Raw genomic sequence first — 24,342 nt, forward strand, 5'->3', positions numbered from 1 at the left:
AGACATGAAGATCTTTGTCCTGAATACCACAATGGACATCTTTTTTTTCTTCAAAAATTAGCTAAGCTCACGCTATTAGGCGCAAATGCCTATTAAGAGATTTGGTGCTCTTGGGCACCAGTGCTCCTGCTATTTTAGAAAAAATAAAAAATATATTTATTTGTTCAAAAAATTAGAAAAAAAATCATGGAGTAGCTAATGAATTGTCCCATAAACGTGCAAAATTTCAGTTTCAAATACAAAAAATTCTGGGCTACACAAAAGTAACAAACGTGTGGATCTGGGTATGCATATTTCAAATCTCCAAATTTCAACAGATTTTGTCTTTTTTGTGTAGTCTACAATATAAAGAATGTCAGATTAAAATTTTACACGCTTGTATTTATTATGTCTACATTCATTTTCAAATTTTTTTGAAACAAATATGTATGATATTTGATTTTTTTTTAAACAGCAGGAGCACTGGTGCCCATTAGCCAAAGACACTTTTCACAAATGCCTTCAATAAAGGAACGGATGGTGACCTTATTTTATAGAGAAACCATAGTGTTTCTGAACTTAAAGTCATGAACACACGCTGTTCGGTTTTTGGTGAAATCAAAATTTAGCAGAGATGAAGATCTTTGTTGAATCCCGTGATGAACACATTTTTCCTAAATTAGCTACCAGTATTGTGATGAATACATGCCGGTCTGTTTTTCGGTAGAGTAGCAGACATGCAGGGGATCGAAAGAAACGGCAAAGTAGCCAGAAATCAGGGGTCAAATATAAATTCGAGAAAGGAAACGTTTATTCAACGATCGGTGACATGTGGGACGTATCTTGCAGCCGCGGCCTCAACATTTATCATTCAGAGAGGATGACATGTGGGACCCACGAACCAGCATCGTTCTCGATGTTTCTCAAAGGGGGCAGGAGATCGAAAGAAAAAGGCAAGTAGCTCGAAATCAGGTGTCCAAAAAATCCAAGAAAGGAAAGGTTTATCGCACAAAGAGGCTGACTTATTGTACCCAGTTTGCAGCAGCGTCATCAACGTTTCAAAGGCGGTGGAGTTCGAAAGAAAAAGGCAAATAGCCAGAAATTAGGGGTCAAAAATAAATCCAGCAAAGGAAACTTTTATCGTACAAAGAGGCTGACATGTGGGACCCAGCCAGCAGCGTCCTCAACGTTTCTAAGGTGGCAGGCAATGGAAAAAAGGCAAATAGCCAGAAATTAGGGGTCAAAAATAAATGCAACAATAGAAACTCTTATTGTTCATAGAGGCTGACATGTTGGACCCATGAGCCAGCAGGGCCCTCAACGTTTCAAAGGCGTCACGGGATCAAAAGAAAAGAACCAAGTAGTCATTAATTAGGTGTCAAAAATAAATCCAAGAAAGTAAATGTTTTACTTTTCATAGAGGCTGTCATATGGGACCCATGAGCCAACAGCGTCCTCAACGTTTCTAAGGCGGCTGGGGATCGGAAAAAAAAGCGAAGTAGCCATTAATTAGGGGTCAACAATAAATCCAAGAAAAGAAATGTTTATTGTTCTTAGAGGCTGACATGTGGGAGCTATGCGCCAGCAGCGTCCTCATCGTTTCAAAGGCTGTCGGGGATCCAAAGAAAAAGGCAAATAGCCAGAAATCAGGGGTAAAAAAAATCCAAGAAAAGAAATATTATTGTTCATAGAGGCTAGCATGTGGGACCCATGAGCCAGCAGCGTCCACAATTTCAAAGGCGGCACAGGATCGAAAGAAAAAGGCAAGTGACCAAAAATCAGGGGGTAAAAAATCCAAGAAAAAAACTTTATTGTACATAGAGGATGAGATGCGGGTCCCATGAGCCAACAACTTACTCGTCGTTTCAGAGGGCCGAGGCGGCATGAGATCGAAAGAAAAAGGAAAGTGACCAAATATCAGGAGCAAAAAATAATCCATGAAAAGAAACTTTCATTGTACATAGAGGATGACATAGGGTCCCATGTTGTAGCAGCGGTCTGAACGTTTCAAAGACGGCATGAGATCGAAAGAAAAAGGCAAGTGACCAAATATCAAGAGCCAAAAATAATCCAAGAAAAGAAACTTTTATTGTACCTTTGAGAGTCGGCATGAGATTGAAAGAAAAAGGCAAGTGACCAAATATCAGGAGCCAAAAACCAATTAAAGAAACTTTTATTGTACATAGAGTATGACATGCGGGTCCCATGACGCTGCAGCATCCTCAACGTTTCCAAGGCGGCAGGGGATCAAATGAAAAGGAAATAGCCAAAAAGCAGAGGGTGAAAAAAATCGAAGAAAAGAAACTTTTATTGTTCATAGTGGATGACATGTGGGACCCATGAGGCAGCAGCATCCTCAACGTTTCCAAGCAGCAGGGGATCGAAAGAAAAAGGAAATAGCCAAAAATCAGAGCGTGAAAAATAATCCAAGAAAAGAAACTTTTATTTTACATAGAGGATGACATGAGGGTCCCATTTTGCGACGGTCTCAACGTTTCAAATGCGGCTTGAGATCAAAAGAAAACGAAAGTAGCCCGAAATTAGGGGGAATAAAACTCCAAGAAAAGAAAGTTTTTTGTACATAGAGGATGACATACGGGTCCCAAGGCGGCAGGGGAACAAAAGAAAAAGGAAATAGCCAAAAATCAGAGGGGTGAAAAAAAATCCAAGAAAAAGAAACTTTTAGAGTTCATAGTTCATAGAGGATGACATGCGGGTCCCATGAGGCAGCAGCGTCCTCAACGTTTCCAAGGCGGCACACAGGACCAAAATAAAAAGGATGTACCCCTGCTGGGCCTTTTGATCAAAAAATAATCCAAGATAAGGAAGATATAAATTGGGGCTGCACAGCCATCTGGCCTTCTAACTCTTGGACATCTTTTGACTCGTACAATTTCAGCCCACTCCAAAACAAGAAAGTCCTATGCTTCGCAAAAACAAAACAAAAACAAGGAGTTTCATATTATTTAGTTTATGTTAAAATTAACATTTAATTTATCCGTTTGCAATAGCTCGAGAGCGAAATACACTTTTTATTGTACGCAAAATAATCAAGATATCACATGTTTCTTGTACGGGAGGCGACATCGGGACCCAAGAGCCAGCGGCGTCGTCAAAGTTTTAAAGGCGGCGAGGATCGAAAGAAAAAATAAATCAAAAATCAGTTGGTAAAAAAATCGAAGAAAAGAAACATTTATCGTTACGAGAGGATGACATGCGGGACCCATGTGGCAGCGGCATCCTCAACGTTTCCAAGGCGACACGGGATCCAAAAAAAGGCAAAATAGCCGTAGAAATTAGGGGTCAAAATAACTCCAAGAAAAGAAAGGTTTATCGTCCATAGAGGCCGACATGTGGGACCCATTAGCGAGCAGATTCTTCAACGTTCAAAGGCGGCGAGGATCAAAAGAAAAAGGAAGTAGCCAGAAATTAGGGGTAAAAAATAACTCCAACAATGGAAACTTTTATTGTTCATAGAGGATGACATGCGGGACCCATGAGCCAGCAGCTTCCTCAACGTTTCAAAGGCGGCATGGGATCGAAAGAAAAAGGCAAGTGACCAAATATCAGGAGCCAAAAAAAATCCAAGAAAAGAAAGTTTTATAGTACATAGAGGATGACATGCGGGTCCCATTTTGCGGCGGTTGTATCACCGTTTGAGAGGCGGCAGGGGATCGAAAGAAAAAGGCAAGTGACCAAATATGAGGTGCCAAAAATAATCAAGGAAAAGAAAGTTTTCAACGTTTCAAAGGCGGCAGGGGATCAAAAGAAAAAGGAAGTAGCCAGAAATTAGGGGTCAAAAATAACTCCAAGAAAGGAAACTTTTATTGTTCATAGAGGATGACATGCGGGACCCAAGCGCCAGCAGCTTCCTCAACGTTTCAAAGGCGGCATGAGATCGAAAGAAAAAGGCAGGTGACCAAATATCAGGACCCGAAAATAATCCAAGAAAAGAAATTTCTGTACATAGAGGATGACATGTGGGACCCATTTTGCACGGGACCAAAAGAAAAATGAAGTAGCCATAAATCAGGGGGTGAAAAAAAATCCAAGAAAAGAAAGATTTCAATTGGGCTGCATCTGGACATCTAGGCCTTCGAACTATCCTGCTGGGCCTTTTGACTCGTACAATTTTAGCCCACTCCAAAACAGGAAAGTTCGGTTTTTTCTCAAAAAAAAAACAGGAAAGTCCTATGCTTCGCAAAAGCAAAAAACAAGGACACTCAACATATAAGTTTGTTTATGTAAAAATGAAGATTTAATTTATCCGTTTGCAATAGCTCAGAGCGAAATACACTGTTTATTGTCTGGAAAATAATCAAGATATCACATGTTTCTTGTACGGGGAGGCTGACATCGGGGACCCATGAGCCAAGCCGGCGTCGTCAACGTTTCAAAGGCGACAAAGCGATCGAAAATAAAATAAAAAACTAAAAATCAGTTGGTAAAAAAATCCAAGAAAATAAAACATTTATCGTTCTGAGAGGATGACATGCGGGACCCATGAAGCAGCAGCATCCTAACGTTTCCAAGGCGACACGGGATCAAAAGAAAAAAAGGAAATAGCCAGAAATTAATTAGGGGTAAAAAATAAATCCACCAAAGGAAACTTTTATTGTTCATAGAGGATGACATGTGGGACCGACCTGCCAACAGCGTCCTCATCGTTTCAAAGGGGGCAGGGGATCAAAAGAAAAAGGCAAATAGCCAGAAATTAGGGGTCAAAAATAACTCCAAGAAAGGAAACTTTTATTGTTCGTAGAGGATGACATGGAGACCCATGAGCCAGCAACTTACTCAACGTTTCAAAGGCGGCATGAGATCGAAAGAAAAAAAACGCAAGTGACCAAATATGAGGTGCCAAAAATAATCCAAGATTTATTGTACATAGAGGATGACATGCGGGTCCCATTTTGCAGCAGCGGTCTCAATGTTTGAAATGCGGCTTGAGATCAAAAGAAAAAGAAAGTAGCTAGAAATTAGGGGGTCAAAAAAATCCAAGAAAAGAAAGTTGATGGACATAGAGGTTGACATGCGGGTCCCATGTGCCAAACACTTACTCAACGTTTCAAAGGGGCCGAGGGGATCAAAAGTAAAAGGCAAATAGCCAAAAATCAGAGGGTGAAAAAAAATCCAAGAAAACAAACTTTTATAGCACATAGAGGATGACATGCGGGTCCCATGAGCCAGCAGGTTCCTCAACGTTTCAAACGTGACATGATATCGAAAGAAAAAGGCAAGTGACGAAATATCAGGAGCCAAAAATAATTCAAGAAAAGAAACTTGATTGTACATAGAGGATGACATGCGGGTCCCATGTGTAAGCAGCTTACTCAACGTTTCCAAGGCGGCAGTGCATCAAAAGAAAAAAGGAAATAGACAAAAATCAGAGAGTGAAAAAAAAACCATAGAAAATAAACTTTTATAGCACATAGAGGATGACATGCGGGTCCCATGAGCCAGCAGGTTCCTCAAAGTTTCAAACGTGGCATGAGATCGAAAGAAAAAAACGCAAGTGACCAAATATCAGGAGCCAAAAATAATCCAAGAAAAGAAAGTTTTATAGTACATAGAGGATGACATGCGGGTCCCATTTAGCACCAGGTTCCTCAACGTTTCAAACGTGGCATGAGATCGAAAGAAAAAGGCAAGTGACCAAATATCAGGAGCCAAAAATAATTCAAGAAAAGAAACTTGATTGTACATAGAGGATGACATGCGGGTCCCAATTAGCGGAGCGGTATCACCGTTTGAGAGGCTGCACGGGATCGAAAGAAAAAGGCAAGTGACCAAATATCGAGCCAAAAATAATCCAAGAAAAGAAATTTTATTGTACGTAGAGGATGACATGCGGGTCCCATTTTGCAAGCAATGGTCTCAACGTTTCCAAGGCGGCACAGAACCAAAAGAAAAATGAAGTAGCCGAGAAATCGGGGGTAAAAAAAATCCAAGAAGAAAGATTTCAATTGGGCTGCATCTGGACATACGGGCTTTCGAACTATCCTGCTTGGCCTTTTGACTCGTACAATTTCAGCCCACTCCAAAACAGGAAAGTTCAGAATTTTCTAAAAAAACAGGAAAGTCCTATGCTTCGCAAAGACAAAAAAACAAGGAGATTCAACATATAAGTTTGTTTAGTAAAAATAAATATTTAATTATCCGTTTGAAATAGTTCAGAGCGCAATACATTGTTTATTGTCTGCAAAATAATCAAGATATCATATGTTTCTTGTACGGGAGAGGTGACATCGGGGACCCATGAGCCAACGAGCGTCGTCCAACGTTTTAAAGGCGGCGGGGGATGGAAAGAAAAAATAAACCAAAAATACGTGGCAAAAAATCCAAGAAAAGAAACATTTTCGTTACGAGAGGATGACATGCGGGACCCATGAGGCGACATCCTCGGCGTTTATTGTTCATAGAGGTTGACATGTGGGACCCGTGAGCCGGCGGCGTCCTCAACGTTTTAAAGGCTGCAGGTGATTGAAAGAAAAAATAAGCCAAAAATCGTTTGGTCAACAAAATCCAAGAAAATAAACATTTACGATTACGAGAGGATGACATGCGGGACCCATGAGGCAGCGGCATCCTCAACGATTCCAAGGCGGCGGAAATATCCAGAAATTAATTAGGGGTTCAAAATAAATCCATCAAAGGAAACATTTATTGTTCATAGAGGATGACATGTGGGACCGACCTGTCAACATCGTCCTCATCGTTTCGAGAGGGGCAGGAGATCAAAAGAAAAAGGCAAATAGCCGTAAATTAGGGGTAAAAAATAACTCCAAGAAAGGAAACTTTTATTGTTCGTAGAGGATGACATGCGGGACCCATGAGCCGGCAGCTTACTCAACGTTTCAAAGGCGGCATGAGATCGAAAGAAAAAGGCAAGTGAAAAAAGATCGGGAGCAAAAGATAATCCAAGAAAAGAAACTTTATTGTACATAGAGGATGACATGTGGGTCCCATTTTGCGGCTGGTCTCAATGTTTGTAATGCGGCTTGAGATCAAAAGAAAAAGAAAGTAGCTAGTAATTAGGGGTGAAAAAAATCCAAGAAAAGAAAGTTGATGGACATAGAGGATGACATGCGGGTCCCTTGAGCCAACGGCTTACTCAACGTTTCAAAGGGGGCGGGGATCAAAAGAAAAAGGCAAGCCATAAATCGGAGGGTGAAAAAAATCTAACAAAGGAAACTTTTATAGCACATAGAGGATGACATGCGGGTCCCATGAGCCAGCAGGTTCCTCAACGTTTCAAACGTGGCATGAGATCGAAAGAAAAAGGCAAGTGCCCAAATATGAGGTGCCAAAAAAAACTCCAAGAAAAGAAAGTTGATTGCTCATAGAGGATGACATGCGGGTCCCATTTAGCTGCAGCGGTCTCACGGTTTGAGAGGCGGCAGGGGATCGAAAGAAAAAGGTAAGTGAACGAATATGAGGTGCCAAAAATAATCCAAGAAAAGAAAGTTTTATAGTACATAGAGGATGACATGCGGGTCCAAATTAGAAGCGGCGGAATCACAGTTTGAGAGGCGCCAGGGTATCTCAAGAAAAAAGACATTGCCAAAAATCGAGAGGGTGAAAAAAAACCAAGAAAATGAACTTTTATAGTACATAGAGGATGACATGCGGGTCCCATGAGCTGCGGGTTCCTCAACGTTTCAAACGTGGCATGAGATCGAAAGAAAAAGGCAAGTGAAAAAATATCGGGAGCCAAAAATAATTCAAGAAAAGAAAGTTTTATAGTACATAGAGGATGACATGCGGGTCCCATTTAGCGGTATCACCGTTTGAGAGGCGGCAGGGGATCGAAAGAAAAAGGCAAGTGAAAAAATATGAGGAGCCAAAAATAATTCAAGAAAAGAAAGTTTTATAGTACATAGAGGATGACATGCGGGTCCCATTTAGCAGCAGCGGTATCACCGTTTGAGAGGCGGCAGGGGATCGAAAGAAAAAGGTAAGTGACCAAATATGAGGTGCCAAAAATAATTCAAGAAAAGAAAGTTTTATAGTACATAGAGGATGACATGCGGGTCCCGATTAGCGACGGCGGTATCACCGTTTGAGAGGCGGCAGGGGATCGAAAGAAAAAGGCAAGTGACCAAATTTGAGGTGCCAAAAAAAACTCCAAGAAAAGAAAGTTGATTGCACATAGAGGATGACATGTGGGTCCCATTTAGCAGCAGCGGTGTCAACGTTTCCAAGGCGGCAAGGGATCAAAAGAAAAAGGAAGTAGCCAGAAATCAGGGGGTCAAAAAAAAATCCAAGAATAGAAAGAATTTTGGTTCATAGAGGATGACATGCGGGACCCATGATCCTGCATCGTAAACGGCTCGATCGGAGAACGTTGAACGAGATGGCGCGATCGAGAAAAAAAATAATGCCAGAGAGGCTGCCATCTGGGCCCTACATCCCTCGGCGGTGCGGATTTGCGTTGACTCGGCCGGCGAACCCGAGATTTCGAGATGCACCACGTCCCGGGCCACCATACGCGACGTTTTGGCCGCTTTCGTCGGGCTAGGTGGCCTCAAAAACGAGAAAAAAAAAGTTTTGACATGCACCACGGAGGGACCAAAAATCATCGGCCATGGTACACCAGCAACCACGACGCGACTTCAACTTCGTCGGCCATGGCAACTTTTCTTGTAGTGTATGGAGGGAGTACCTTCATAGTAGTAGTGGGTAGTAACTTATATGTGGTGTCATGCATTGTGTCATTTATTATGTTGTAGACTCATTTTGCCTTGGGGTGTGTGATGTTATGGTAACATAGCTAGTTACCACCTCACTCTCTTTATTCATTTATTCGCATGCCATGTCACCAAAATGACTTGAGATGTGTCATGTTACTAGCTATGTTACTCTCACAACGAGCAGTCTAACGCCATCGACCCGAACGTCGACTTCTGTGTCTAAAAAGAACAAGACATTTATATTGGCACTACACCTGGATCAACAAGCTGAAATTTGACTTTTTTTCACATGAAAACGCTTGCACATTTGTAAAAAAGGTCAGCCTGTGGATTGGTCCACCGTGAACCCGTCAATCCTTTTAAAAAATATTTTTATACGCATCTGAAAAACAATATTCGTTGCGTTGCAATAATTTGTTCCGTTAGCGCAAATATTACAATCCTGTCTTACCAAACAAAATAACTCACTACAACTCCACTGTTTTAAAGTTTAAAACATTCTAGCACTTTTAATTAGACTTCTAGGACATTTTACAATTAATACAAATATTTATATAAACGGATGGAGTACCATTTTAAGTCAACTTTATATACAAAATCCTAAGATTATGGACGCGTATCGGGAGTGAACACGCAATCCCAAACTCTCGCAAAAAATGCTAGGGAGTTTCTTAGTGTATGCCCCCCTAGCAACTTAGCCGCGTGGCGGAGGAAAAAAAAGGTAACCATCCACCATACACTTGAACATCTGATGGCTTACGATGAGTTTGCTACGCCAACTAAATTTTACATGTTTTCGATTAAATATAAAATTTCAAAGTTGTTACCATGCTATTCTATTTAGTGCACAAAAAGGATACCTATTAGGTAATATTCATGGTTTATAGAATTCTCGAATATCGAACGGATCTTAATGCTTTTCAACTGAGTAGTGGTTTTTTGATGGCGAGTTGTGAATCAACAAAGCCGTAAGAAAAGAAGAGGTTAGCTCATTGCTTCATCCTCCATTCTAGGACAAACGACGCTTTAGAAAATGTGTTGTCAAACTTTTCTATGATTTATTATTTTGTTTAGATTGACTACATTGCCATTACATTCTTCATCAAAAAATATATTTTAAAATTTTTATTATTTCCTCTATGTTCCATATTATTTATACAAAGTTACACTTTATGAATTAAGAAAAGTGGAAAGTTCTGAACAACTTAACAAGATGTATATTCTACTTGTGTGTATCTCTGCCTTGGGGAAGGCTCGTTAGTTTGATGGAGATGAACGCTTCTGAAGCGAGGAGACAAGGTACTCGTTGAGGGTCTCCTATTCCGTCATAAGGTGACTCGGTGATGCTTGCTGCAGGAATCTAAAAAATAGAGGAATAAGAAAATACATGAATGCAATACCATATCCATTCAAATCTTATAGGGTTTTATATGCAACATAGTCTGTTTGATCCCATCATAAGAGAACCAAATAGTTCTTAAAATGATATTTGAGTGAATGTTAAATTTTCTATGAAATATAGTACAAAATATTTTCTAAGCAAACATTGCACTTATTATGGATCGGAGGAAGTACAAGATTCATTCCTACAAATCAAACAATCACTATGATTTTTAAGGATTTAAATCCTTCAAAATTCCTATGAAATCCTTTGAATAAAAGTGACCCTAAATAGTGGCATTGTTAAAATTAAAATGTTTATGTGAACTTCTTTTCCAATGACCGTACGTGTAGAAAGAGCAATGGTACACTTACGTGCAATATGTTTACAAAATGGGCTACAAAATGACTTGGTGAGGAGTCGTGCATCACCAGTTGCTGGAAAAAACAACCAACTCCAATGCTTTTCCAACGGCATCGGGCTACGACTAGTCTGTAAGTCACTTCCGTAAGTTTAGTCCGTAGATCTAGGACCATGGGTGTAAAAAATGATGATAATTAGGAGAATTTTCCGATTTTAAGGAGTTAAGGTATTTCATATCAACATGTTTTGTTTTTCTTCAGAAACGATATGTCTTTTATTTATGAAACTTTACAACACATGAGCTACAAATATATTAGGTCCTTTCTAAAATATGTCTTTTTTAGAAAGCTAATAACTTTCTAAAAGAGCTTAGTAACTTTCTAAAAAGGCTTATTTTTTGGAACGCAGGTAGTGTATATTGTTTTTTTTTCCGATTTGTGTACCTTTTGTCAACATTTGTACGAATGTCACTGTTCATTGGGGACCATGTACTCCAGTAGCAAGAACACCTCCCTTCTCCTCTTCACCATAAAAAACCGTGTCACCGTAGTCATAGCGGAGTGAACCGAGGCACATAGCCTGATGGTTGGGATCGGCTGATGCATACCGCCCGCTCAAGTTTGAATCTCCGTATTAGCAATTTGGTGTTATGCACACAATCACTTCTAGTAAAAAACAGCGCTTTTGGTTTCTTTCCCTTAAAGCCAAATCATTTTTTTAGTCATAGCGGAGAATTTTTTTATGAAAATATAGAGGAAAACAATAATAAACAAATAAAACAACCTAGAGTAGTAGTTTTATCCTTCCTGAGGGTAAAGTAGGAAGGGATCACGCTTTCTTCACCACCTTCCCCCTGATGCCACCTTCTCCTGTTGGCCGCGGCACAGCTCAGCAGCAGCCGAGCCTCCTCCTCCCATCTCCAATTCTTTTGTCTCTCTCTCTCTCGGTGTTAAAATCCCAACGCGGCCGCCGTACGCGCATTGCCTCCTTCCTTCCGAGCACCTGCTGGCTCGCTTCGCTTCTCCTCCCGCTCCTCCCTTCCCCAGGCCGTTCTTGGAGGGAGCCCGTAGCTAAAGTAGTGATCTTGGAGCTGCTGCCGGTGGGGGTCTGCAATGGGGAGGAGCGGCCATGCCTGCTCCCTTCTCGCGCCGCTGCTGCTCCTGCTGCTGTCGCTGGGCTCCGCCGCTGCGCAGAAGGGCTCGACCTGGAAGACGCTGAGTGGTACGTATGCTCGCTGCACTTCCCCGCGTTCCTTGTTCGTTTGCCCACTCTCTGCGCCCGCGATCTGATTCTGATCTGCTGATTTCTACGCGGTTTTTAGCTGGCAAGATCGTATCTTTCTTGCTGTTTCGATGTATGAGCTGGATCTTTAGGATTAAGATGAATCGAGTGACCGTTCTTGCTCAACCTTCTGTTGTATCTTCGGCGAAATGGTCTTTGCTGGATTTCAGCGCTGTCTCAAGGCTTGAGATTCCTGATTGGAAGCTTGGGGTTGGGGGCCGGCCATGAATGATGCCCCTCCTTTTCTTCTTTAATTATTTTTGGTACTTTGGGCAGTGCCCTTTTTAGCTGACAGAACATCTGGTTTAGGATGCGACAGCGACTAGTTTGTATGACATGTGTAAGCTTACTAGCTTCTTACAAGTGACAGATTAGATTAAATCACTAGCTATAGGCCTTTACTCTTCATCAACTGCTTATGGATTGTCTGTCCAAATCGGTGGATATCAGTTTTGAGGAATGGTTTTCTTCTTGATGCATCGGTTGCAATGGTCGGTCAACTCAGTTGGTCCTGCATGTTAACTAGTAGTAATTTGCAGCCAGCATCTCATCTTATTGTAACTAGTTCTGCATTTAATTTGTAACCGTTTATATCTAGTTTCTGCTGTGGGCAGTACACTTATGATCCACTGTTTCTGGCCGTCCTCAAGACTAACACTCGTCTTCTTGGTTCAGGTGATCCTCCAGCAGTCATTGCTAAGGGTGGGTTCTCGGGTCTATTTCCCGATTCCAGTGACCTTGCTTATGCGTTTGCTGCCAGCTATCAGGACTCGGTCCTTTGGTGCGATGTTCGGTTGACCAAGGATGGTGTTGGCATCTGCCTTCCGGACATAAAAATGGAGAACTGCACAAGCATAGCAAATGTTTTCCCAAAGGGGCAGAACACCTACCGTGTGAACGGTGTATCTACCAAGGCCTGGTTCTCAGTGGATTATGACAGCATTCAGCTATCCAATGTATCTTGTAAGTGCAAATGCCGTTTCTAGCTCTAATGGTTTCAGCATTTCCGCTGAATCTTTCTGATACTTGATTAGCTCAGTTGATTTTGCTTTCCTCACCTGAAGTCAAATTTTATTACAGTGGAACGATCGATCTATTCTCGTACACAAAGATATGATGATGTCTTCCAAGTAATTCCAGTTGAAGTTGTACTGTCGCAATATAAGGCTCCTGCTTTTTGGTTAAATGTTCAGGTAACAGCAAACTTTGGTTGCTTTCAGTGCACTACAAATTTAAGTGATCCTCCTCTTACAGTTTGTCTTGTTTCTGCAAAACTCAGCACGACAGTTTCTACAGCCAATTCAATCTGAGCATGAGAAGCTATATCCTGTCTCTGTCAAAGCAATACACGGTTGACTACATCTCATCGCCTGAAGTGAGCTTCCTGAAAAGCTTACTTGGGAGAGTTAGCAGCAAGACAAAGCTTGTGTTCCGTTTTCTTGATGAAGGCATTGTGGAGCCATCTACTAATCAGACATATGGCTCAATACTAAAAAATCTGACATCTATCAAGACTTTTGCTTCTGGGATACTTGTTCCCAAAAACTATATCTGGCCTGTTGCGGCAGATAATTATCTGAAACCTGCTACTTCAGTCGTTGATGATGCTCATAAGGCAGGCTTAGAAATTTATGCTGCTAATTTTGCCAATGACTTTGGGCTCAGCTACAACTACAGCTATGATCCAGTAACAGAATATCTTGGCTTCGTTGATGGTGCCTTCTCTGTGGATGGTGTCTTGACTGATTTCCCGATCACTGCTTTAGAAGCCATTGGTGAGTCCACCTTCTATCATTTCTTCACAATGCTGTAAATGTTCCTTCAAGAAATCCACACACCCAAGCAGGCCACTTGGTCAGGATGACCTTTCATCTATTACTATGTTCTAAATTCTAATCAAGAAACAATCCACTTTCTACATTGATATATCTGATCATAGCTTCTGTGGTCTTGACTATTGAGCTGTTGTATGTTTTGTTGCTGCAGGTTGCTTTACTAACCTGAACGACACCAAGGTAGATCATGGTATGCTTCCTTTCTCTATCCATTATTAACTTGCCAATCTAGTACTCTTATTGAACTCCAGCCTTCGCATTTGCATTGCAGGGGCACCTCTAGTTATCTCCCACAATGGTGCTAGTGGTGACTACCCAGACTGCACTGACCTAGCTTATAAAAAGGCAGTTACTGATGGAGCAGATGTCATTGACTGTGCTGTTCAAGTGACAAAAGATGCCATACCAATATGCATGAGTTCCATTGACCTGAAAGATGTTTCTACTGTTGTAACTTCACAATTTGCTTCTCAAGCGGTTGTCATAGAAGATATTAAGCCTGTCGCTGGAATCTATACATTCAACCTCACTTGGGAGGATATTGCAAACAACCTGAAGCGTAAGTCAATCTGAACTTTTTTTTTGGTAAACCTGATATTTGTTTTCTTATGCTGATAAGAAACAATTTATTCAACACTAAGTTATGTATGTAATTATGCACGCTTATGACATGCCATTTCATTGTTGTACAAGTCAATCATCTGGTGAATAATTCATGGTCCATCTATTAAGTTTCTTCCATTCGCCAATCACTTAAGTTAAGACTGAAATTTCCATATTCACAGCTATGATATCAAACCCGTGGACCGGCTTCGCCCTATCAAGAAGTCCCAGAAACAGGAACGCAGGGAATTTCATGAAATTATCAGACTTCTTAACGTTTGCAAAAGGAGAGGATTTGGCAGGAATCATGATTACAGTGGAGGTAAGCATTTAAATATATGGGAAGGGGAAGCATATAGTGCAAACCCATATTTTGGTGGTAATGTGCTAACTCAGAGTTATTGAATTTTGGTTTTGGGTGAGGCTTCGATGTAACACTTCCCATGTCCTGTATTTCCTGTTGAGTGTCCTAGAAAAAAAGACGAGCGGTGAACACTATTAATTTTAGAGAACACATTTATATAGGAGTTGTGACTACTAGCTAGTTCATTTGGTGCTTACTTCAGTCTTGATTTACTCCCCTTTTGGATTTTTGCAGCGTGCTTCATTCATGGCAGAGAAACTTGGTTTTGGTGTGGTAGATGCAGTGATCAAAGCTCTTGATGATTCTGGTTACAGCAAACAGACCGCCCAGAAAGTCATGATTCAGTCGACAAACAGCTCAACTCTAGTGAAGTTCAAGCAGGAAGCCAAGTATAACCTTGTCTACAAGCTCGACGAAGATGTCAAAGATGCTGCACCTTCCGCCGTTGCAGCTATCAAGCAGTTTGCTGATGCTGTTTCTGTTAGCACCATGTCTGTTTACCCTGCGACCAGCAATTTCTTGATAAACCAGACCAACCCTCTTGCGAAGACCCTGCAGTCTGCTGGCCTTCCAGTTTATGTTCATCTGCTCATGAACGAGTTCCCTTCGCAACCTTGGGACTTCTTCTCAGACGCAACGACACAGATTAATGCCTTTGTGCAGAAAGGCGGAGGGGGAGTGGATGGAGTCATCACTGACTTTCCTGGGACAGCTCACAGATACAAATGTACGTTGTCGGTAACATTCTCTTGTAGCGCACTGCATCCCCTCTTGACCGGTTCACGATGTATTATTTGCTCACACTGCATCTTGGATTTTATTTGCGCAGTGAACTCCTGCAAGAACATGGGAGACAAGACGCCATACTACATGCTGCCTCCCCAGCGCGGCGGCCTCCTTGAGACCATCGATAAAGCTGCGCAGCCACCAGCAATGGCCCCACAGAAGGACTTGGCAAGCGCTGAGGTGGTAGAGGCAGCCCTACCTCCTGCCAGCAGCACCACAGCTCCAGCGTCCTCGCACGGGACCTCCAGAATACGCACCGACGTTTCGTTCCTCGCCACGCTGCTGATGCTGTGCGCCTATCTGCTGATCTGAGGATACTCTTGCACATGCGACGAATGGGTATTAGAGCTCCCAGAGTCAGCGCCGAGCTACCAGTAGTTATTCTTTTTGCCACTTCTATGTAGCGATTCATTTTCTTTCTTGGCTGTATTTCGGGCGGTGGATGTTCGACTTGATGATAGCCTGATGGTGGCACTTCTGCGGGCTTTTGCCCCTAGTTAAACATTCTGGTAAATATGTGTGGTGCACTGCGTTGCTCCAGCAGCCTTCTTCTGTGCCTGCTTTTGGATTCAAATTGTTACAGTGAGATTCCACTGATTCCATTTAGCTCCCAAAAATCTGAGGCATCACCTTTCATTCATTCTGTACACATGTGTTTTCCATCTGAAATGTGATCCTCAACTGAACTCCATGTTCTGTACTTGTGATCGAGATGCTTTGTGATCACCCAGATCCATGTGAGAACTGAGAATACCACCTGGACAGCCATCCGATCTATATCCGACGCCTGTCCGGTGTTAATGCCTCTATGCCAGTCAGTTGCTTGTGTGGCCACGGCTGCCGCAGCCGGTTGGTTCGCCTGCCTTCCGCCGTCGCCCAATATGGCGTCTGCACCTACGCCGGCGACGCCCAAGGCCCCGGCGGGGCCAGCGGGTAGGTACGCCGTGTACGTCGCGGCCGTGCCGTTGCGAGCTCCCCAGGGGCCAGCCCAGGCCCTGATGTCGGCGGGCTACTCGCTCGGCCTGTGGGACCTTCAGCACTTCATGGTGCTCCTCCGGCCTGACCCGCCCAGAAGCCAGGTGAGGCCAGCCCAAATCCATCCTCCCCACGAGAAGATCTTCATGGCGGATGGCTCACCTTGGTTGCTGTGTTGCAGGCGCCGTTGGTGTTCGATTTCCAGCCTCGAGACCCCGAGGATGCTCTGGCGGCGTTGGCAGCCCTGTCGCGGAGCAAAATTCCCGGTAACAAACGCCGATTTTTCAGTTCACAGCAATCTGGAAAAAAGTTCCAACATAAAGTTTAAGCAGAGTTAGTATTCCATCAATCTGTGACGACGAACAGGAGTGGTTCGGAGAAGAACGCTGCGGAGGATCCCGGACAGGAGGAGCTGGTTCGTCGGGCTCTGCGACGGCGACGCCGCGGACGCCGCCGAGAGGTTCAGCGAGCGGTGGTCGACTGACCTGGTGGTGGGGGAGCACGACTGCCGGGACTACACCAACGGTCTGCGTTGCAACTTTACACATTGAATTGGCGATCTTGCGACACCGTGAACCTATCTCAATCGTTTCTATCTTTCTCCCACTGCATGATCCGGTAGGGCTCGTCGAAGTCTTGACGGGAGAAAAACGTGTCCTGGAGTCGCTCAGAGCATCATCAGGCGCCAACGAGGTGGCACCTTGGTGGGAATTGCTTTCTTCTTTATTATCTCTGATGCACTCGTATTGTTTAGTGTAATCTTGCTCATGATATCATTTTAAAATATATCTGCCATGAATTGTTTACTAAGAGGTGAGACGAACTTGGATTGTTAGGTTCCGTTCAGCATGTCTCTACTTTCGTCTGACAGAGTCCATTCTGGTGCTTGCTCACTGTTCCTGAAATAAGTTATCAACCTACTTTGCAGATGGATGGTCTATCAGAATGCCGTTCAGTGATCTCTAATCGGGCACTCAGATACCATCTGCAGTAGCAGCAAGTGAATCTTTGAAGCCTTCTCGGTTAACGGCTTAAAGAGAAATGAAGGCACTTTGAGGAATTCCTTGGCTGGAGCTGGAAGCAAGAGTAGCAAATCTATGTAATCAGGTGATGTTTGCTGAACTACAGAGTCAATTTGTTATCAGTAGTTCGTATGCCGTACCTGAAAACATAATTACAATGAAATGCTTACTAGGAAGATGGAGGGTAGAGACAGAATGATACCTATAGCAGTATGTGGACAATGCCGACAAATGTCTTTTTTTCCGCTGTGTGCATCTTGATGGCTAGACTGTTCTTTACATCATGTTCTTGTAGAGGCTGGGTGTATTTAATATCAATTTGGTATTAATAAATTCCCTTTATAAAAAATAACCATAGCAGTATGTGGACAATGCCGACAATGTCGATAGCTTTTACATGCAAACAAGAATTTCGCCTGAATTAAGGTTACAAAACGATACTCGTCAATCAAGAGGCCATCACTTCGTTTCTCCTCCATCAGAAGTGGCCTCGTCATCCACGACAGCGAAAGCATAATCTCTACTGTAGCTATCTCCCTGCTGACCGTAACACCCAATGCCCCTTAAACAGTGTCAAGTTGCACACTTGGTGTCTCAGGACATGATCACCAGCTCCTGTTGTTGGGCAGCCACCTCCCCTTAAATTCCAAGAAACAACTTGCAGGGCAATGTCGATTGGCGATTGCCAGCTACTTTTGACACGATTACAGTTACAGAGACAGAAGGGTTGACTATATCCATTAAATCTTTCTTGGAAGCCTGATAGGTGGAGGCAATCTAGATTCATCAATCTTTTATCGAGATCTTGTCAAATCATAGGTTATCACCTAACAATACCAGGTATTCCGGAGTGACATTGCATCCATGATGGATGGACGGATGGCCCGGGAGGTGGCGTTTTGGCACACGCGTGCATATGCACCCATTATAGAAAAGAATAAAAAAACAAATTTCAAAATGTCAAAAAAATCTGATATAATTTTTTTGGTATACATCGTGACATTCTAAGTTCGTTCACAAGTTTTTATGGAAAAACAACATATTGTGTGGTGTGTACAAAAAAAACAAAAAAATGTCATGTACGTAGTCGTGTTACAGCATCAAAATTTGTCTTTTTTTTACAGGAGCCATAGAAAAATGTTTTTTTTTGAAAACTTGTGTACCAACATAAAATATCTAGATGTACTTGTAAAATTTTAGTTTAATTTTTTTTGACACTTTAAAATATGGATTCACATAATGGAAGTATATGCTTCTATGAGCCAAAGTGCATTTCCCGGATGGCCCGTGCCTACACTGAGATGACTGACCCTTACCGAGAAGGTGGCAACTGAAAACCTTCTAGTCAATTAGCGATATGCATGCAACACTAGGGTTGAACCCGGTGCTCTAAGCTGGCCACTAAAATAGTAAATCCTGATCTGCACCGTCCTTTCACTTTCTGTCTGTAGCCAGCTGCGAAATCCCAGTATGTTCTGAAGGTTCTACTCTTTCATCTGCACCATCCAATCTAGTAGTACTAATATTTTTTCAGCTTCAGCTCAAGTATAGAAAATTATGACATTCAAAAAATTGTAGGGGTTGCACAGTAAATCAATCGATCTAAACATAAAAAAAGTAGAAATCAAGACCGTGTTGAAATTGATGTGTTTTATGTGCAATATTGATCCTGATGAATTTATTTGTTCTTTTTTTGTATGCAAATTCATGCTATAAAATCATATGCAAGATCGTGCACTAGATTTACCAGAAATAAAGCAACTTAATTGGCCAACGAACAAATATTTCAGGCTAAAATTGGAGCTAGCCAAACATGTATTTTTCTGTGGCTGATAATCACTGCCACATCTTCGACTCCTTGTATAATATGTTCAAGAATTTTTTCCACCAACTATGCCTTTAGAAACTACTCAAGATTAAGTTACCCAACTTGCAAAACTACCATCACTAACCTTGGAGATTCAGATATACTCATCATTTCAATGGAGATTTTTTTTTTTTTTTTTTTGAAACGAGGCGAAAGCTTTGCCTTTCATTGATATAAGGAAAACTGGCCGAAAAAACCGTTACAACATAACACCACATGCCAGGGTCGATGACCAACCAGGTCGACACCACACCTCAACGCAATAGGTGGAGGCGACAGAACGAAGACACCGCTCCAACTACCTCGCCGGCCCCAAGGCCGCGCAAGAGCGTTGTGAAGCTTCATGCACTAGTCAACACAACCACAAGTCCGAACTGATGGAAAGGGCTAGGCAACCACTTATACATCTCAACACCCCTCCTCATGTGTGACCGGAAGAAGAGAAGAGGAGGTAACACGTGGAAAGCAGAATAGCACACCTATGGACATAGGGGTGGGCAAATATTGCGGAAGTCAGGACTTGAACTCGAGACTCTGGGCTCTGATACCATGTGAAGCTTCATGCACTAGCCAATGCAACCACAAGTCCGAACTGATGGAAAAGGCTAGGCAACCACTTATACATCTCAACAAGCGTCACCCACACCCGATCTCTTGAGGGATCTATGCTCATCATTTCAATGGAGTATTTCAAGGTGGGGAATTTGACGAAACACGCTAACCATAATGGTCCTTGTAGCATAGTGATATTGTGACGTCTCACATATGAGACAGGCAATTGCCAGCAGGTTCTTCTGGAGTGGAGGCAATATTTGGATATCTGGAGGGTCCCTAAATTGCACTATGTATGATACCCACCGGCCTGGGTGGTCAGCGTATTCAGAATGGGGCTCAACTTCTCAAGTGCCAATCCTGAGGCTGAACTTATCTCATGTGAGGGAGATATTGTTTTTGGAACATCCATTGTCAGCCAATCTTCTCCCGTCACCTCTCTCTATGTACCGTAACTGTGATGTCACCATGGCTTTCTAGATGTAGGGACGGCACAGCACATAGCTGTAGCATACAGTCATTGGCCATTTGCATCTATTTCCTGAAATTCTTGCTAATTTTGCTAGGTAGAACCGTAGAAGTGACCTGCCATGGTCTGTATCATCTCTTAGAAATCAGTTGCCATCAGCAGAAGATATCTGGGTTCTTCTTTTGGAAAATGGAGGTGGTATACCCTCGCCTGTGCAGTGGTGACCGAAAAGTTTTATTCACTACCAAACGTCCATCAGTAAGATAGATGAGTAAGTTCGTTATTTTTTATCAGGCAGTGAACACCCTATATGACTTTCAAGTGAACAAAATTTAGCCTAGCTCAGAACTATAGATATCTGAACTTGTAGCTTTATTGCAGTTTACAGGTTCAGGAAAGTGGCACGAGTGAGTATAAACCCAGAGGCCTCACTGAAATGAGTGTATCTGATTATATAAGGGAAAAAAAAATCCAAAGGGGGAAATGGTAGGATAAGAAGAGAATGACTATAGCATGTAATTGGCATTAAATTGTACTGGTCTCTTAGATTAACCAAGAATTGCTATACATAAGCACGACAGTCCACTTACCAGGACCAGGAGTCCAGGACACTCCTGTAGCTGTAGTTTTTTCTCTTGCTGACGGAAGCAGTACATCCAAGATACAATACTCTTTACATTAGCATCCAAGAAGTGGCTTCCTCACCCAGGAAAAAACGAGGCCGAATCTCTTCTGTAGCTATCTCCATGCTGACCCTAACACCCAATGCCCCTCAAACAGTGGCAAGTTGCACACGCATGATGTCTGAGGACATGATCACCAGCTCCCATTGTTGTCCAGTCACCTTTGGCCCACCCCCTCACCTTCAATTCCAAGAAACAATTTGCAGTGCAATGTGGATTGGCGATTGCCAACTACTTTTTACACGACGACAGAGACAGAAGGAATGTATCTGGGGGTTGACTATCTCGATTAAATCTTTCTTTGAAGCCTGATAGGAGGATGCATCGATCTTTATCGAGATCTTGTCAAATCAGAGGTTATCACCTACAAGACCAGGTAATCTGCAGTGACATTGCATCCATGATGGATGGATGGATGGTGCCCCTACCTACACTGAGATGACTGGCCCTTATCAACAAGGAAGCAACTAAAAACCTGGCGATCAATTAGTGATATGCATTCAACAGTGGGTTTAGAACCGGTGCTTAGCTGGCCACTAAAATAGTTTTTTTTTAGATAAAAGGCATGGACTGCCCGACTTTAAATTAATAAAGCCCTCAGGTTCAACACAAACAAAGGTAACACATTACATGCTGTGGCATACAGCTTCGCCAAACAAACGAACTAGACCAAACAGCTAACATCAGGGGCGCCGGAGAAGCTCAGGTGTCTTGGTCATCCCTTCTTGGAGCCGCCGCGTCGTGCAGAAGTTTGAGCTCGACGATCGCGTGATCTATCCACGGCCGATCCAGGGGCTTTGCCAGGGGCTTCCACATCTGAAGAAAGAGCATCATTTTAAAGATAATATTAGCGGGGTGTTTCATAAATTTCGACTCAATGGTCATCTTGTTTCTAAAGAGCCACAACGCCCAAGATTGGGCAATAAAAAGAAGCCAAACACATCTTTTAAATCTACCCGAGAGACTAGAGATGATAGCGAACAGTTGCGCAAAGTTAGCAGGGCACCAGCTGCATCCCAACAGCTGGCGGGACACGCTCCAAGCAAAGATAGCAGTAGAGCAGGTGAAGAAAATATGCGCGGCATCCTCCGGCCTACCACACAGTTTGCAACAGCCGTTGCCGGGCCCATGACGGGACAAGATGTTGAGGCTCGTGGGTAACTTGTCCAGCACAAGTTGCCAGGCAAAGATCTTGTTCTTTAGAGGAATCCGAGCAGCCCAAACATCCCGAAAGTGAGCAATGGAAGCCCCCTGAGCCAGCTTCAAATACATTGACCTGACAGAGAAGCAACCTGAGGGCTCCAGAGACCAGGTTACCCTATCCTGGCCCGGAACAAGGTGAATTTGATCAATGATGGATCTCAACAGGTGCCAGTCAGCGATGCCAAGCTGATCAAGCGATCTGCGGAAGGACAGGGCACCCCCGCCTCTGCACACTTGCCCCACGGTAATCATTTGCGAGTCGGAGATGCTGAATAAAGTAGGAAACCTGTCCTTTAGAGCCACGTCCCCAAACCATTTGTCCATCCAGAACAGAGTGCGGTTGCCGTCCTGCACCAAGCGGCTAGCCCCCAATTTGAAAAAGTGCTTGATCTTATGCAAGCTTCGCCAGAATTGGGAACCCCCATGTCCCGATCCTGCGAAGATGTTGTTCGCTGAGGGATACTTAGCACGAATAATCTGCACCCAGATCGGATTCTCAGGTTGGAACAACTTCCACACCCACTTCAGCATGAGAGCAATGTTCATCTTTTTGGAATTAAGGAGTCCCAGCCCTCCACATTCCTTAGGCCGGCAGACTGTCGGCCAGTTGACAAGGTGATAGCGCCTCTTGGGGCCAGATCCTTCCCAATAAAACCTGGCCCGGTGCGAGTCAAATTTAGCGCGAATCCCATCCTGTAACAGGAACAGCCGGTAAGCCGTCCACCCGAAGACATGAACTTACCCCACCACGGTTCAACCCTGCCAGCCAGCTTTCGGACAAGGAAAAGCCATTGCTCCATGGTGAGCTTTCTGTCGGATATGGGGAGGCCCAAGTAGATGAAGGGGAAGGCCCCACGCTTGCAGTTCAGCCAGTCAGCCACTTGCTGTTTGCGGAGCTCGGATGCACCCATAACCACCACCTCGGATTTATGGTAATTGATTTTAAGACCTGACATATCTTCGAAACACATCAGTAAGAATTTCAGGTTGGCGATCTGAGCGTCGTCGTCTTGGATCATGATCAGGGTGTCGTCAGCGTATTGCAGGTCGTAATCCCCCCAGGGATCAAGTGTGGAATCACCCCAGCGATATGCCCCGCTGCCGCTGCAGAAGAGAGAATGATGGACAGCGCTTCCGCCAAGAAATTAAACAACAGAGGGGAGAGGGGGTCCCCTTGTCTAACACCTCTCTTGTTACAGAAGAAGGGGCCCACTTCTCCGTTGATAGATATCGCCGTTTGTCCTCCCATAACCAGCTGCGAAATGCGATGGACAACCCCGACATCAAAGCCCTTTGCCCGAAGGACCTCTTGCAGGAAATTCCAGTTGACGTGGTCGTACGCTTTCTCAAAGTCCAACTTAAGCAGCAGACACCCTTGCTTTCGGATTTTAAGCTCGTGGACTATCTCGTGGAGCGCGAGAACTCCATCCAGGATAAACCTGCCTTTGATAAACGCGGTTTGATTGGGGCTAATAATACGATTAGCTATGGGGTCAAGCTTAGAGGCCAGGGCTTTGGACACAATCTTGAACACCACATTGATCAAAGCAATCGGCCGGAACTGAGTAATCTTGTCTGCCCCAGGGACCTTAGGAATCAGCGAGAGAACCCCAAAGTTAAGTCTCGCTATGTCAATCCTCCCTAGGATGAAGTCGTTGAGTATGTGTAGAACCCCGAGCCTGACTAAGCCCCAGAACTTCTTAAAGAAGAACACTGGAAACCCATCCGGGCCTGGGGCCGAGTCGGATTTCATGTCCATGACTAACTCTTCCAACTCCTTCTCCGAAAAGGTTCTCATCAGGTTGTCGTTCTCTTCCTGAGAGACACGGTTCTCGTTACTCCAGGCATTGGGGTGTAGCCCACACACCCTGGCCTCTTCCGTCCCCATGAGGTTCCGATAGAACTCATAGATGTGTTGCTGTATGAGGGTTTTTTCCGTGATAAACCCTTGCTCTGCTAACAGCAAGGAGATGCAGCACTTCCTACGACGCCCGTTCGCCAAAGCATGGAAGTACTTGGTGTTGGCGTCTCCCTGTAAGACCCAACGGGCGCGGCCCCTTTGTCTCCAGTATTCTTCTTCCGCTCTAAAACTTCAAGCAGCTGGTCTTCCAAGTGGTACCTGAGAGCCCACTCTTCCTCATCAATCCCCACGACATCCGCTTTCTCGTCCAAGGATTTAATCTGGGACAACAGACCTTCTTTAAAAGGCTCTGGTCTCCCTCCCTTTGTTGGCATTCCAGCCCCTGAGCTGTTGCCTGAGCCCCCCACTCATGAAACTCCACCAGT

General features: G+C 43.5%; 3 protein-coding genes and 1 long non-coding RNA gene across 4 annotated transcripts; 2 read left to right on the forward strand and 2 right to left on the reverse strand.

Annotated features, from left to right (window-relative positions):
• Positions 1-11,260: 11,260 nt before the first annotated feature.
• LOC127307370 (glycerophosphodiester phosphodiesterase GDPDL3) lies at positions 11,261-15,925 on the forward strand. Its single transcript, XM_051338105.2, has 9 exons — positions 11,261-11,637; positions 12,373-12,660; positions 12,778-12,890; positions 12,977-13,472; positions 13,684-13,722; positions 13,804-14,091; positions 14,318-14,457; positions 14,734-15,226; positions 15,329-15,925. Exons 1-9 carry the CDS (start codon positions 11,529-11,531, stop codon positions 15,595-15,597), a joined length of 2,235 nt encoding a protein of 744 aa, XP_051194065.2. The 5' UTR covers positions 11,261-11,528; the 3' UTR covers positions 15,598-15,925.
• LOC127307371 (uncharacterized) lies at positions 14,385-14,833 on the reverse strand. The gene is made up of 2 exons (XR_007855435.2): positions 14,697-14,833; positions 14,385-14,604 (listed from the first exon to the last, which is right to left on the reverse strand). It is a non-coding gene; the product is annotated as an uncharacterized lncRNA (long non-coding RNA).
• Positions 15,926-16,065: 140 nt separating the features above from the next.
• LOC139832803 (uncharacterized) lies at positions 16,066-17,526 on the forward strand. The gene is made up of 5 exons (XM_071822725.1): positions 16,066-16,364; positions 16,442-16,526; positions 16,627-16,785; positions 16,883-16,964; positions 17,189-17,526. Coding segments are annotated over exons 1-5 (606 nt in total). The 5' UTR covers positions 16,066-16,085; the 3' UTR covers positions 17,190-17,526.
• Positions 17,527-21,555: 4,029 nt separating this feature from the next.
• Positions 21,556-23,944, reverse strand: LOC139832515 (uncharacterized). The gene is made up of 4 exons (XM_071822289.1): positions 23,254-23,944; positions 22,815-23,005; positions 22,171-22,749; positions 21,556-21,669 (listed from the first exon to the last, which is right to left on the reverse strand). The coding sequence occupies exons 1-4, from the start codon at positions 23,942-23,944 to the stop codon at positions 21,556-21,558; spliced, it is 1,575 nt and encodes a 524-aa protein (XP_071678390.1).
• Between the last annotated feature and the right edge of the window lie 398 nt (positions 23,945-24,342).

This window comes from Lolium perenne, chromosome 6 (assembly GCF_019359855.2).
Source record: "Lolium perenne isolate Kyuss_39 chromosome 6, Kyuss_2.0, whole genome shotgun sequence".
Taxonomy (NCBI): domain Eukaryota; kingdom Viridiplantae; phylum Streptophyta; class Magnoliopsida; order Poales; family Poaceae; genus Lolium; species Lolium perenne.